General features: G+C 49.0%; 1 protein-coding gene across 2 annotated transcripts in view; it reads right to left on the bottom strand.

Moving 5' to 3' along the window:
* Positions 1-14,177, bottom strand: part of LOC126642407 (collagen alpha-1(XXVII) chain-like) — a 143,944-nt gene that overhangs the window by 24,341 nt on the left and 105,426 nt on the right. For both annotated transcript variants that reach the window (XM_050320007.1, XM_050320008.1), the window contains exons 35-37: positions 12,905-12,958; positions 12,091-12,144; positions 10,144-10,251 (exon numbers count right to left, since the gene is read on the bottom strand). In XM_050320007.1, the coding sequence (XP_050175964.1) occupies positions 10,144-10,251; positions 12,091-12,144; positions 12,905-12,958 (216 nt within the window). The remainder of the gene's footprint in view (positions 1-10,143; positions 10,252-12,090; positions 12,145-12,904; positions 12,959-14,177) is intronic.

Below are 14,177 nucleotides of genomic sequence, written 5' to 3'. Positions count from 1 at the left end.
AGAAGATACAGACTCCAGTGTGTTGATGCAAGGCAGGTGCATCCCATTCACAAGGAGGTCACGAGGATCTCGCAGCTATTTCAGAAGAGTTTGAAGTACAGCCTGTCTTCCTTTACCTGGATACATCTCCCATGAAAGTCCCATGACTGAAACTTGCTTCTAGCCTGCACTGGGAAATGTCTTTGCTTTTCGAGAGGAAAAGTTCAGGCCTTAAATCTTCCCATCTGAGAAACAACATTTCCAGGCTGCTCCTAAAATCTGCCAGCATTCAAGTTCGTGCTTGTACCCAAGATCATGGAGTACAGATATAGGACTGGAGTCATCTAGGAGAGGGTAAAAACCAGAACACAACCCCAGATTTGACGGTGCAAGTCCTGCACCCCAAAATAAACTTGATTCACAGAAGACTGTGCCACGTTCAAAGAGCTTCTCAACTTCCTCTGGGTTCCTTCAGCTTGTCTTTCCCTGTTGGTGGAGCCTGAGCACAGAGATGGGCTCTGATAAACTCCATGTACTGGCTTTTCCCCTGATGACGCATCAGCCTCGTGGAGCAGAAATGTTCATCTGCTCCAGAAGGCTCTCCTGGGTCCTCCAGCTGGGGTGCGGCTCCTTCTCCATCGCCGCAGGAAAAAACACTGGAGCATCTCCAACTCCTGTCAGCGACTGTGGGACGAGTTGTCGCTCACAGTGAGCCATGGAGACCTTCCTTCGAGCCTCCCTCAACTCCTGTCTGCTGGTTAAAAGCTTTGCTGGCAGAAATAAATGGGTCAAACCACGCTGGTGACACCATGGGCAGGGACGTGGCTCGGATCTCGCAGCCTGAGTCACCTCCTCGAGCGGAATCAGCTCTATCAGGGAGGGATATTTCCGTGCTCTCCCAGCACGCTTTCTAGGACTTTGGCCAGCGAGCTCTGCTGGTGAGTGGGAAGCCTACCATGTGTCTGATTTTCCTGGATGTGCTTTCTCCAACTGCGCAGGAATTCTGCCCAGATGAATTTAGAGGCAGCTCAACACTTGTCTGGGGTTCCCAGATATGTGATATCTCTACTTGTGATGATCCAGATGTGGTTGCTGTTGCAATTCCAGATGCTCCCAGGGCACATACGCAGGGGTTTGCACAGTTCCCAGAAATCACTGCACTACCACACGTTATACAGGGAATAACAAGACCAGCAAAAACTTTGGTAGCCTTCAAAAACAGTCAGATCTTCTTCCTCTCCATTCTTCTGATTCATCTGTCCAGGGATGGAAAGATCAGGGGGTAAAAAAAAAAAAAAAAAAAATAATAAAATCAAATGAGATTGTGTCTTCATCCAAGGTCTCCACAGCACGTCAGGAATGTAGCACCTTTTGGTATCTCTCTCCCTGCAGTGTGAGGTTCCTAAGGTTCCTAGGGCCCCTACTCTCTTTAGCAGAGATAGCAATGATGGGCAGAAGATGTACAAAAGCCTACACATCAAAATAATTAAATCCAAGTTCTCTTTGCTGGACTCACATCAGTTGGGTAAATGTGCCAAGGCACTTAACACTCGATGCTTTTATTCTCTGGGTTTGTACACATTTTGTTTTATGCTTTGGGTTGCTGGTTTGCTGAGAAAACAAATCCTCTTTCCAAGCTTCTTCCGTGAGCAGAACTATTTTTAAATGGTGATTTCTCTTTATATGCTGCATTCTTCACTAGAGAAGCATATCAGGACCTCCAGATGAGGATGGCATTTGTGAGCAGGGACAGTGGAAACCAGCGGTTTTAGGAAGTCACATGCCTTCAGCTATGCCAAAATATCCAAGGGAAGCAAAAAGATTATAATCTTAGGTCTAGCAAATTTAGGATTTCATTTAGAATTCATTTAGAATTTCATTGCCATCTTCACTAAGGACTCAGATTTATATGGGTTTTTTTTAGTATGGCTTTAGATATTCCCCTAAGGGAAAGCTGGGTGGTTTATTTTCCAATGCAAATTAGTTTATTTTGAAAGAAAAAAAAAAGAGGCTTTCAGCTGATGATGGCCTTGACAGCAAAGTCAGGTCTCTTGCACAGCACAGCAGTAACATTTACTGGGAGCACAGAGATGAGCAGCTCAACTTTAAATTCTCAAGACATCAACAGTTGAAATCTGTGTTCCGACAACAACATCCAGAAAAACAAAACAAGGAAGTTGAATGAACTGCAGAGAGATATGGCCCGAATGGAGCCAAACAACAAACAGGGATAAAATCCTGACCCAAACTTCCCCACACCCAGTGGTGCTCTGCTACAGGCACTGGGTCCAGGGAAGAGATGTGACTCACCATCCTGGCTTGGCTCAGGGGAACTGTGGCTCCTGGCATTCCAGAGGGTAGCTATGTTCCTGCTTTCCTTGCAGCCTTACAGCACAGCACATGAGGGAAGCTCTCAAGGGAACAGAACTGATGGGAGAACTTCCCAAAGCCTGTCTTAGGATTGCTCAGGAGCGTTTTTGTTTTGTTTTTTTTTTTTGGGTGTCACTGAATGAAGGTCTGAGGTCACCCCTTTCTACCAAAAATGAGGCAGGAAGAAATAGAAGAACCAGAATACAGCTACTGAGTAAAGTAAAAAAAAAGTGGCAATCGTGACGGGGTAAAAAAAAAAAAAAAAGTGATAGTTTGAGACAGTGGGTGTAGAAAGGGCAGGAAAACTAAAGCAGGAACAAAGGTAGGAAGCATGAACCATAGGATGACCATGCCCATGTTGTCCAGGCCCAGCCAGTGAGCTCATTTAAAGGGAAATGAAAAAGCCCCATATAATTTCCTACCGCTCTGCAACATCTCCATATGAGAACCTCTGCTTAATAAACTTTGATCGAGAGAAGCCTCCCCCCATGGAGGACAGTTCACAAGCACTCAGGAAATTAGTGGGATTATTGGGGCCGGGCATTTGAAGACATAAATGTTTTGGATTTATAAGAAACACATTTCATAATCACTCTGCCTAGCAGTAGTTTGGAAGGGGAGGAGACAGAGCAGCAGCTCCTGAATGAGTATAGGGAAAGAAGAAAGACTCAACTGTTCTCGAGAAGAAAGACCTGATTGTACTGTGAGGTTCAGAGGGTTTCACTGGGATCACTGGGAAGCAATGGGCTCTTGGCCTGCTTGTGGAAAATCGAGTGGGGACTGCAGGTAGAGCTGGCTGGCTGCATTCAAAGGAACAGCAAATTGGGGAAATCCTATGAAAAGGTCTGGGCTGGAACGACGACAGCCAGAGTCACTTTGACTTTCCTTTCAGCTGAGCTCTCCGACTTAAAATGGGAATCCAACCCCAAAATCTTGTATCCCAAACTCTCTGCTTTAGTGCAAATTCTTATCTGCATGCAGCTGTTGCTCTGAAATGTGCTGCTTTTGGTTTTGTGGAGGAGGAGGTCTGTTTAACCTGGTTTTCCTAAGCAGTCACAGTGTAAGGCAGCAAAGAGAATCCTGCACAGAGCAGTGCTCTGTGCTCTGAGCTGTTCTGGTTTGGGCTGATAGCCCTGAACTGCCATTCATTTACTCTTTCTGGGAAAATCCCTTTTCTTCTCCCCCTCTTTGCCTGTGTTTCCTCATCTCTAAAGAAGCATAAGAGACAAAAGTGCCACTAAAAAAGGCTTGATGGATGAAAGGAAAGTGCAGGAAAAGTGTAAGGCCCCATCCCCACCGAGCTGTGAAGCCTTCACACACGATGACACCAAAATGCTCCAAAAAATTAGCCAGTGCTGGAAGCTGACAATGGGGAAGAAAGGAATAGAGAGAGCACCTGGGCAGAACAATGCTGATTTACACTCCCCCCAAACACCAAGGGTTAATATCTTCCTTTTGAAGGACACAGATGCCCTGAGGTGGTGGAAGAGGAGGGGAATGAAATCCTCTCTTGCAATAAGGAGGGGAATCTTGGAGTAACTGCCCAAAAAGTGCATCTCCTTAGTCTGAGTCAGGAAAGAAACTGTGCCAAGTCAATGGGATTTATTTCAAATTCTGGCTCATTTTGACTCCTATTAACTCTAAACGAAGACCAGCTGGGATCAGCCTGCCTTCCCCAGCAGCACAGCTTCGCTGTGAGAGCGAAAAGGCCCCTCAGCTGCTGGAGAGCAGCCTGGGTTGCTGCAAGCAGCAGTTCCCTGGGGACTGGGAGAGCTCTGTGATTCCCTGTAGGGTTCACAGGCAACTCACATCCACTCCAAAGGCTTCAGTGGACTTGGTGGACTGAATCACAGAGAGCAGAATAGCTGAAAAGGGGGAAAAGAATCCCCCACAATAAAATCTCCCAAACAACAAAATCCAGCGTGTACCTCTCCATAAAATGGGATGTTTAGACTCCCAGAAAAGGCTGAGCCTGAGGCCACCTGCGATGCACTGGATATTGGTGGGCACAAGTAGTGATACTCCAAGGCTGTGACGCAAGGACACGCCATGGCAATCACCTTCAGCTCTGGAAACAGCTCCAGTACAGGATCTGGCCCTGCTGATGTAGCAGCTCCTGGAAAGGACAGGCTGTAGGGCAGGACAAGTATGGCCTGTTGTGTTCTCTCCTCCTGGTCCCCCTTGGCCACCAACTGACCTCCTGCATGACCCTGGGCAAGTCACTTTTACTACCTTGTGCACCTACTCCTAACACATTCTTCAAGGACAAGATTAGGAGTAACAATACTCATTTGCTAAGATTAAGGGTGTGAGGAGCTCAGTTACCACTGACACCCTACAGGGCTGTCACAGCCCACACCGAGTCCAGTGTTCTCCATTCCTTTCCTTGCTCAGTCAGTGGGTGACCCCACACCCTCCAGCTGAGGGAGTTCAAGAAACTTCTTTTAAGTAAGAGCTCCACAGACAGCCCATGGTCCAGGGCACGAAAAACAGCTTTTCCAGGAAACAACAGCTCAGCATATTATCAAAAAAAAAAAAAAAAAAGGCATAAATTCCTGCATGGAGAGCAGAGATTAAAACCAGCAGTGACTCCAGGATTGTCCTTCTGCAGCCTCAGTGTTTTCAGAGAGCTGGATGCCATGGAACTGATGTGGTGCTGCCAGCTGTTGCTGAGCTCATGTGTGCAGAGTGAATGGCTGGATTGAGAGACAGCAGAGCGAGGAGCTTTGTTGCAGAAAACCTTTGAATCATGTTTTCAGTGGCAGGAAACAGAAAAGAACAAAGAGCAAAAACCACTCTGGGACAAATTCTGCTGTAAGTGATGTTTGGACAACTTTGTACTAGAGCGATGTGTCGGGTGAGAAGGAGCTCCTGCTCTGCCCTGGCACTGCAGAGCCCAGACACCAGTCCCATCTCAGCTGGGACCACAGTGTGCCAGAGAAAAAGTCCATCCTGGCCAGCAAGCCCAACTTCCACTTCAGGATTATAGATTGCAGATGAGGGCGAGACAAGAACACGATGGGAAGGATCCTTGGGGCAACATCCAGTGCTGTGTGTGGGGAGTGATGGGTCTGTGACCACAGTGCTGGAGCCAAGAGCCACGAGTTCACTCTGGGCTCTGTACTGGGCAGGAGAGTGGCTTGATCCTTTTAAAAACACTGCGAGTTCCCTCAAAAAGCCTTCTCAGATCTCCACCCCAGCCCAGCTCTGTCACTCTACCCTCCTGAAGAGCAAACGAAAGGACTTTGGACCTTGTTGCACCAGAGCAAAAGGATTTACGGCCCTTTGAGCTCTTTTGGGCTGATGGTGCACATCTGCACCACTCAGCAGGGCCGGCACACGCAGCCAGACCTTCTCTGATGTAATTGTTTATGGCAATTTAGACCATTGGAGCGTCTGGCTCAAAGCTTTCCGAGTCCTGACGTGGCTTGAATGACACTGCAGATAGGATTTCAGGTTAAAAAGGAAGTGGAAAGAACTTGACTCCCAGTTTTGCTGAACAATGAGGGATTTTCTTGTTTCAGGGCATGTTGCATTTCAGTACTTCCAGGCTCTCCAATTGCTTTCCTGGAACTGTAAAAGCCTTGCTATCAGATGTCTGCCATGTATGACAACCAGCAGATTATGAAAACCACAGTGCAGAGCCACGGAGCGCAGCTGGAAACCCACCACCACCCTGCTGCCAAATGGCTTGGGCCTTCCTCAGCCACTGCTGGATGCCTTGTCCTCCCAGGGAAGGGCTGAAATGCCATATTTTCCATCGGTGGAGAGGAGAAGCAGTGGGGGGAAGCACTTTTTGGGTGGAGGGGTTATTCTCGGGGCCCTCTTGCCTGTGACCAGGTTGCTGGTTGCACACCAGTGACTTCAGCCTCTGGCTCATACTATCCTCTGTTGCCACGAGCAGCACTGACAGGCAGCCAGATCCTTTGTGAATGCATGTTTTTCTCTAGTAATCTTCTCATGTTCTGTGGACCATCCCCTCACAGCCTTACAGGCTGGCAGATAAATCATCTTTTTATTTTGGCCAACCACACTGCGACACTTGCATTGCTGATGGATGCCTTGCCAGGGTTCAACAGGCTGTTGTACCTTTCAGTCTCTCCACATTCTGAAGAGGCACATCCTTGTCTTGTCTTGCCCACAGAGAAAACCTGGATCTCCAGTGCACAACTCCTGCACTCCCCGCACTGTTGACCCTGGGGTCTGTGTCTCCAGCCAGTCTCTCTGAATGCAGATACCCAAACAGTCCCTGGTGCTCTCAAGGGGAAGGGATTTTCAGCTCTTTGTTGCACAGAGGAGCCAACCAGAGGATGAAGAGCCATGTTCAGAAGAGAGTCGAGGGCAAGGGAAGGCAACAAGTTTGGATTAGAAGAAGATAGAAGCCTCTGGGAGGAGGTAACATGTGAGCCAGAAGCTCAGGAAAGGTGCACATCTCCGATGTGAGTTTGGAAATTTCTACTGGATCTTGCACTTGTGCTCTGATCTCTCTCTTATGACCAGGGGGCAACTGGCCCATTCCTCCCCTGAGCAGGAACTGGAGCTGAACGGAGCAGTGTGAACTTGGACAAAGTGACCATAAGATAGAGGATACTCACTTAGCTCCAGCTGCCTCGAGCCCTGCCAGCCACAGCTGTGAGACTCGTGGACCATCTCAGCTGCCAGGTTTGTTTGCTGAAATCCACTGGCTTTGAAACACGTACAAACTGCCCCTGGAGACTCGGCTGGGGCCTCCCTGCTGCTTTCTGCTTGAGATTCAAAACCACAGTGGAGACTGGTTTTCAGATATGTTAATATTGGAAATGGCTGAGCGAAATTAAAGCTAACGATCCCTGAAAATCGTTTCCTGAGTGCAGAGGGAAGTTTGGTTGTGCTCAGGCGTTGTATCAGCGTTGGGATGGCTTTCTGGAAAATGAAGCCTTGCCCAGCACAGCCAGATGTGTCCCTGCTGATCCCACTGATCGCTGGGTGAATGTCTCTCTTCTGCATGACCCAGAAGGGCTGAACAGACCCTCTGAGCTTTCTCCAGCTTTCGAAGGTGCTCCATTACATCCCTTCCTCTGCCATCTTCAGGGAGCTCTAGCATTGTGCAGGCCCAAGAAACATTGATCTCCTTCCATCCCTTGTGCTGGCCCGATGCCACATGGGGTGTGGGTGTGAGTTCCCCAACTCCTACCTGTTCTGTGACAGCACTGAGCCTCTGCCCCAGGTCAGTATACAAAAAACAGGCTGAAAATGTACCAGCAGTGAAGTCACATCGTTTCAGAGCCGTCAGGCGCCTCACTTCCTACATCTGTCAGGAGGACACTTGAGAGTGAAGTGCCACATTCCTGTAGACATAAGCAAAATAAAGATTAAGACTAAACATGCCCTTAGCGTTAAGGACAAATCTTCAAGATGTGGTGTCACTGCAGGGACTTGTGATGGGTTTTTCCTGAGGCTGTCTCTGTGGGCAAGTCTCTGTGGGTCCCCTCCAGTACAACAGGGCCAAGCTGAGGCACAGCAAAAGCTTTTCTATGTGTCCATGACTGCAGACGGGTATCAGCTTCCTCAAGTTGACATGAATCTCTTCCAGAAGCAGAAGATGAGCTAAAACTCCCAGACGGAGGTCAGTTTGTTGTCACATGTGACTGCACAGATCCTTGTGTGTGTGTCTCCCAGTAACAGCACAGAAGCATCAGCATCTCCCCTGTCCCCTTTGTAGCTGAGCAGGCTATCCCAATACCAGAGCAGAGGCAACATCTCTATCCCAGGAACACGTCAGAGGATCCAGGCAGGAATGTGGTGAAGCACAGATGTAAGGACTCCCGGGTCAGGAGAGACCAAATGAAGATGTAACAGCTAAAGACAAAGAACCTTTGACCCATCTAAACTGAGTGTTGGACAGCACAGCACTATCGCATCAGAAGTATTAAAACCACATGCAACATGTGTGATGTGTAATCACACAGTATCTGCAGCACACCCAAACCCAACATGCCTCGACCCTGCAGTCCAAGCGCCTCCAACGCCCTTCCCCAAGCAATGTCTGAGCCCCTGTACAAATCCTGCATGGGAGTTTGTCACCTTGGCGTGCGCCCTTGGGTGAACACCTTCATGACTTTTCCATGACAAGATTGTCTGTTTTCTTTGCCCAGCAGCCTTAAAGTTGTCTGTGCACTGTGCAGTTTGCGGTGGTTTTTGTGGCATGTCTTCCAGAGGATGGCTTGGCTGGATATTCCAGCTTCCATCGCTCAGCTGAAAAGGATGGGGTTGAAGTCATCTCTAGTGGTTTGCATCTCTGCAAACCTTACCCGAGGAAGATCCTGCTTATATTTGTACTCTCCATAGGAAGGTAGACTAAAGTCTCAAAAAGGAAAAAAGTGAGAAGAGAAAAATTATTTGTACTTCTGTCAGAGGACTTCCAGATTTGAATGACCTCAGAGTGAGCCCAGGAACACCAGCCTGTGTATCAGGTGACGGAGTTTGGCAGGGGAGACAATACTATCTGGAACCTGTGCAGGTCTGAAAGTCTGCTGGAGTTTAGGCATAAGGATATACAAAGAAGCATATTAAAATAGTAGATGGAAATATAGCACTCTGCAGTAAAAAAAAAACAAAAGGGAGTGATTATGAGCAGGAATCTTGGCTCTATTGACTACTTTTAAAAAAAAAACAAACCAGAAAACAGCATCATGTTCCCAGGGACATGCTGGCAAACAGCAGGGATGGAGTCTGAGAGAATCTATATTTTATATTTTATAACTTAATATGGCATTTGCATGATTTTAGTATTTTTTTTGGTTCTTAAAACATGCACAATATAAACACATGAACCAGCCAGAAGTACAGCACATGGAGGGCGACTGTCCAGCTGTACCAGCCTGCAGCTGGGAGGGAGCTGAGGTACTGGGGACCACCCCATGATATGATCCCAATCCTGAAAGGGCTCCCTGTGGGTACAGGGGGCTGTGGCCAAGGGTGGCCTTATTTGGGACAGGACTACAGGCTTATTCTGCACATTTATGGTGCTGCACCGCAGCTTTAAGCCAATGTTTCCACTTTCTAGTTGAGTCAGTGTTCAAATCCCAACCTCAGCCCAAAAATAACATAAATCCATCTCCTTTTCTGCTTCCATCCCCTCACACCCTTCTCCCTGCCCCCTTTTTAGCCAGCCACAACGTCACCAAAAGGAAAATCAACATGCTTCACCACCGAGCATCCACCCAGCACTCGCTGGTACCCGCTTGCTCTGCTGCTTCCCTCTCATCCCAGGCTGGGATTTCAGAGCTGCCACCAAACATGGGCTACTCATTTCTTTCCCACAGTGGGTGGGGTGGGAGCTGGGATGTTCTCCAGCTGCAGAAGGGATGAGACTTTTGCTGCAGGCAGGCATGGCCTCCGGTCAGGGTGGCTGCATCCCACTCACAGGTGGGCTGTCCCTTTGCAGGACGAGCGCCATGCTTCTCACAACTTACATCCATAACAACAATGACAGGGGAACTCAGCCCCCAACAGAACTCTGTACCTCCCTCTCTAACATCCTGCCAGATCCATCTTACATGCGCAGGAGGGAGGCACCATGTCCCAAGGGCCTATGGCAGACCAGAGGAGCGATCCATGTCTCAAGTTAAGTCCTGACTGAAAGACCAAACTGGCCCCCAGATGCAGTTTTTTCACAAAAATAACATACTTTACGACAACATTTGCAACAAGTGACACCTCAGGTGACCTCCTGCCCTAAGCAGTGTCCTGGTTCACACACTCATCACCACAGGGAACCCATGGGTTGCCTACGGGCTGGATTCGCAGACTCACTCGGACACCTGTGATTCCGGGATATCCAGGAGGTCCTTCTTTTCCCTTCATTCCTTCGTTGCCTTTTTCTCCTTTCTCTCCTTCTGGGCCTTGCTCTCCCTTGTCCCCCTGTGGAAGAGAGAAGAGTGGGAGGTTTTCATGCCCACACAACACACAGGTCACTGTGCGTTGCCTCTTGCAAGGAAAAACCCACCACATAATTAATATTTCAGGAGTCTGAGAGGAAAAGAGCCTGCAAGCAAAAGGATGAATGAGGATGAGTCATAATACGCTTGACATTTAAAAAAGGAGCAAAACCAGGTTTCTTTTCTTTAAAATCTCTTGGCTAGAGGAGAAGGAACTCCCCCGTTACGCAGGGTAACCTGAACCCCTTTGCTTCTCCTGCAATAAGGCCTGAACCTTCCACGTGAATGAGGCAGGCAGACAAGATCTGAAAGCCTGCCTCGCCTCACCCAGAAGCCCTGAACGTGGGGTGCTGGAAGACTTTTAATAGGATGGGTTTGTCTGGAGTGGCTGCTTGGCTCTCACTGCCAAGGAATCAGTCCAGGGCTCAAAAATACCTCTAGAAAACAGTGTCACCGTGCCCTGTGAAGGATTTATAGTCTGAGCAGTAGGTACCCTGTCAAATCACTGTTCTTATAGTTACAGAATCATAGAATCACTTGGGCTGGAAAAGACCTTTAATATCAGTGAGTCCAACCATTAACCCAGCACTGTCAAGCCCACCACCAAACCATGTCCCCAGCTGCCACTTTCAGGGATGGTGACTCCACCACTTCCTCAGGCAGCCTGTTCCAACGCCTGACTACCCTTTCTGTGAAGAAATTTTTCTTAATGTCTAACTTAAACCTTCCCTGGTGAAACCAGTCTTGGAAATTTAGGAAAAAAATCTGGCAGATAATGAAACTTCAGTATGGATTAATGACAACCAACTGGAATGCAGACCAGAAATACAATCACAGAAGCGTAAGGAGAAGTAAGTTTGGAGCTGTTTTTCTTCTATCAAGACAAGTAAAATATTGTCAGCATTTCACATTATTCAGTACTACCACTCCAGTTCTATACTGAGATCAGCACCTGCACTTTTGGAGCCAACCAGCCTTTACTGAGTCATTTTCCTCTTGCACCTGCATGGTGAGAGCTCAGCAACATCTCGGTTGCTGGTTAAGGAGCACATCTGGTAAACCATCCAGAGACACATTTGGGTTGGAAAGAGCTGGTTTGGTTCAAGAGCTCCTGGAGACAGTCAGAGAATACAGAAGCCTTGACTGTCCTTAAGGAAGAGTTTTTTTGTCCAACATTCAGAGATAAGCAGAAATAGAGACACATGGCAAATAGCTTAACTAGAACGAACCAATAAACTGCATTGTTGTGGGATCGGCTGCTCTTTCTTTCCATGGAACAAAACTGTTGGCCTGTTTGGAAAGGCTGGCTGTGCAGGGACAGGAATCAGAGTCCTGTTCCAAAGGCAAGGTAGCAAACTCACAGCAGTTAGATACAGAATGAGCCCTGAGTGAGCACCTGGGGCTCTGCCAAGGGGAGAGGGATCTGGTTTCTGTAGTTGCTAACATAGTTCTGGTCAGTGGTGCACGGGAGAGTGATGGACAATTCTTGATTTCCCTTGCCAGGCCCAGGAATTCCTGATTAGTTGGAAATTTGATCCATAAAGACTCAAATAAAACAGACAAATTGTTGGAAACCAGATTTTGAAGAACTTGACCTTTTTGGAGATCTGATCAGATGCCAAAAATGTGGGTAGAGGAGTGAAACAGGAGGAGTCTGTTATGTGTGCTTGCAGAAAGAAAGTCCTTGGAGAGAGCAGGGCAGGGGCTGATTGCACACAGGACCCAGTAACCCCCTTGGCCTCCTGCTGGCCCTAGGGATCACAGGGACCTGAGTGCACAGAGATGTGTGTGAGAGCTGAAACTCCATGAGAGGGAGGTTTACCTTGATCCCATCTGGCCCAGGCAGCCCGCTGTCCCCTTCCAGCCCGGATTCTCCCTGCAGACAGAAGGAAGCACCATCAGGCTGTGCTAAACATGCTTTACCCTCTGCTTTCTGCAGCTGACTCATGGTGGCAGTGGGGCTGCAGCAGCAGGAGCCCAACCTACACTTTGACATGTGTCCTATCCCATACCCTAATGCTGAACAAGCTCTTCCTCTGGAGCAAGAATTCAGCCTCTTGCTTTATTCTGAGCCATAGTTTCTCCTCCATGGACCTGCTGCTGGCCTGTGGGAAGACCTCCTTCCCTGTGTGAAAAGGGGCTCAGTCTGTATTCATGCGACTTGGGGCTTCCCCATCCTGCTCCAACAACTGACCTCAGTCCTGAGAAGGGACACAGACTCTGGAAGCCTCAATCCACGCATTCATCCCACCCCAGCTCCCTCCCACACGTGCACAGTGTAGCCAGTGTTTCCCTGTTAATGCCTCCTTCTGCTCCAGCATCCCCTGCCCCGTGTGGACACAGCCCCTGGCAAACAGGAGGGCTCTGTTCCCACATCTGTTCCCACACTGCCCCTTTCACACGAGAGGGTGCCACAGCGTCACTGTGGCACCCCAGAGGCTCACCAAGGCTGGTGAACTCAGGCTGACAGACTCTCTGGGGAAGGGCCTTCCACCTCCCGGAGAACTGACAGGGGCCATGAGGGTTATGGGATGCCCAGGGCAGGGTCTGCCTGCCCAGGCTGTTGGTGAGCAGGGACAGAGCCTCTGGGGAACTGTTAAGGCACAAAAGCCCCATGAAAAGGTGGCCATACTCACTCTTTGGCCAATGAGACCTTGCTCTCCAGGGACTCCCAACTGTCCAGGATCACCCTAAAAAGAAGGAAACTCAGACATGGAGACAAGCTGTTTGCTGATGGTGAGTCAACATGAAGCACATCCCATTGCACTCCTCATTTTGGCTTTTTCTTTCCTTCTCCCACACAGACACCTTCAGTTTTCAAGGGGGTCCAAAGGCCCAGCACAGGGAGAGCACATAGGGGCACATCTGGCAGGCTCTGTTGCAATAAAGCTCAACAGGACAGGGGTCAAGGAGTGGTCTGTGCTGCCTGCAGGTATTCCCTGGCCATGGTCCTTCCTGGACAAGCAGCAATGCTGGCTGCAGTGTGGTGTGGTGGCAGACACGACCAGAGTGAGGGAGAAGAGACCCAACAGTTCTTTGAGCCCCAGCCCCTGGAGAAAGACCTGAATCTTTGATGGCATCAAAAGGAGAGAACCAGCAAACTGGTCTGCAACCAGTGACTGCCCAGACCAGCCTTGGTCCAGCTCCTTCCAGCTTGGAAGCTCCAGAAGGAGCAGGACAGGACTCTCCCTCCCTGACTTCCCACTAGGACCTGGTGCGCTGGCAGTGGGTGAAGGGGTGTCTGTGCAAACCATTGTGTCCTGCTCCCCAGGAGGGCAGCCAGGAGCACAGGAGCTGAAAACACTCGTGCAGTATCAGGATGCCAAAGGCACAGTAGCTCCAGTGAAGTGTCAGAAGATTTGCCAAGGAAAACATGGCAAAGGACGGGGCTGGGGGTGGGAGTGAAGAGCAGCACAGAGGAAACTGCATTTAATCCCCACACAGAGTCTGCTCAAAAGCTCTGCTCACAGGAATGAACCCTCAAACCAAGGGGGTTAGGATGAAATAAAAACTTCTCTGAGCTGCTCAGCACAGGGATCTTATTCAAACAAAGAGACAGCTTTTATAGGCCTTTCCCTGTGGACAAGAAGGTGAATTCATAGTCTGGAGCAGGGCACCCTTCCCCTGTAACCATCAGAGGAGCTCAGTCCCCACAGAGTTGAGGCTTGGAAACTGGCAGGAACTTGTCTGAGGGTATTTTTAAGTTTGGGACCTTCCTAAGACACTTCTGGTTTCAAATTAGAAGGTGCCTGGATCTCTGGGTCTTGAGGACTCCCTTCTCCATTCAGATTTTGGATCTGCAGAGAGCTGAGCTTCATTTCCAAGGCCCTTCACAGTTCTTGAGGCACAAGATCCCTGGGATGGTGCTTCTCCCCAGTACTGATGGCCTCCCCCTCAGGATGGGGCTCA

Source organism: Myiozetetes cayanensis, unplaced genomic scaffold (assembly GCF_022539395.1).
Source record: "Myiozetetes cayanensis isolate MyiCay16 unplaced genomic scaffold, myiCay2020 scf23, whole genome shotgun sequence".
Classification (NCBI taxonomy): Eukaryota; Metazoa; Chordata; class Aves; order Passeriformes; family Tyrannidae; genus Myiozetetes; species Myiozetetes cayanensis.
Note: the sequence above shows the minus strand (reverse complement) of the source record. Positions and strands in the feature narration are given on the sequence as shown.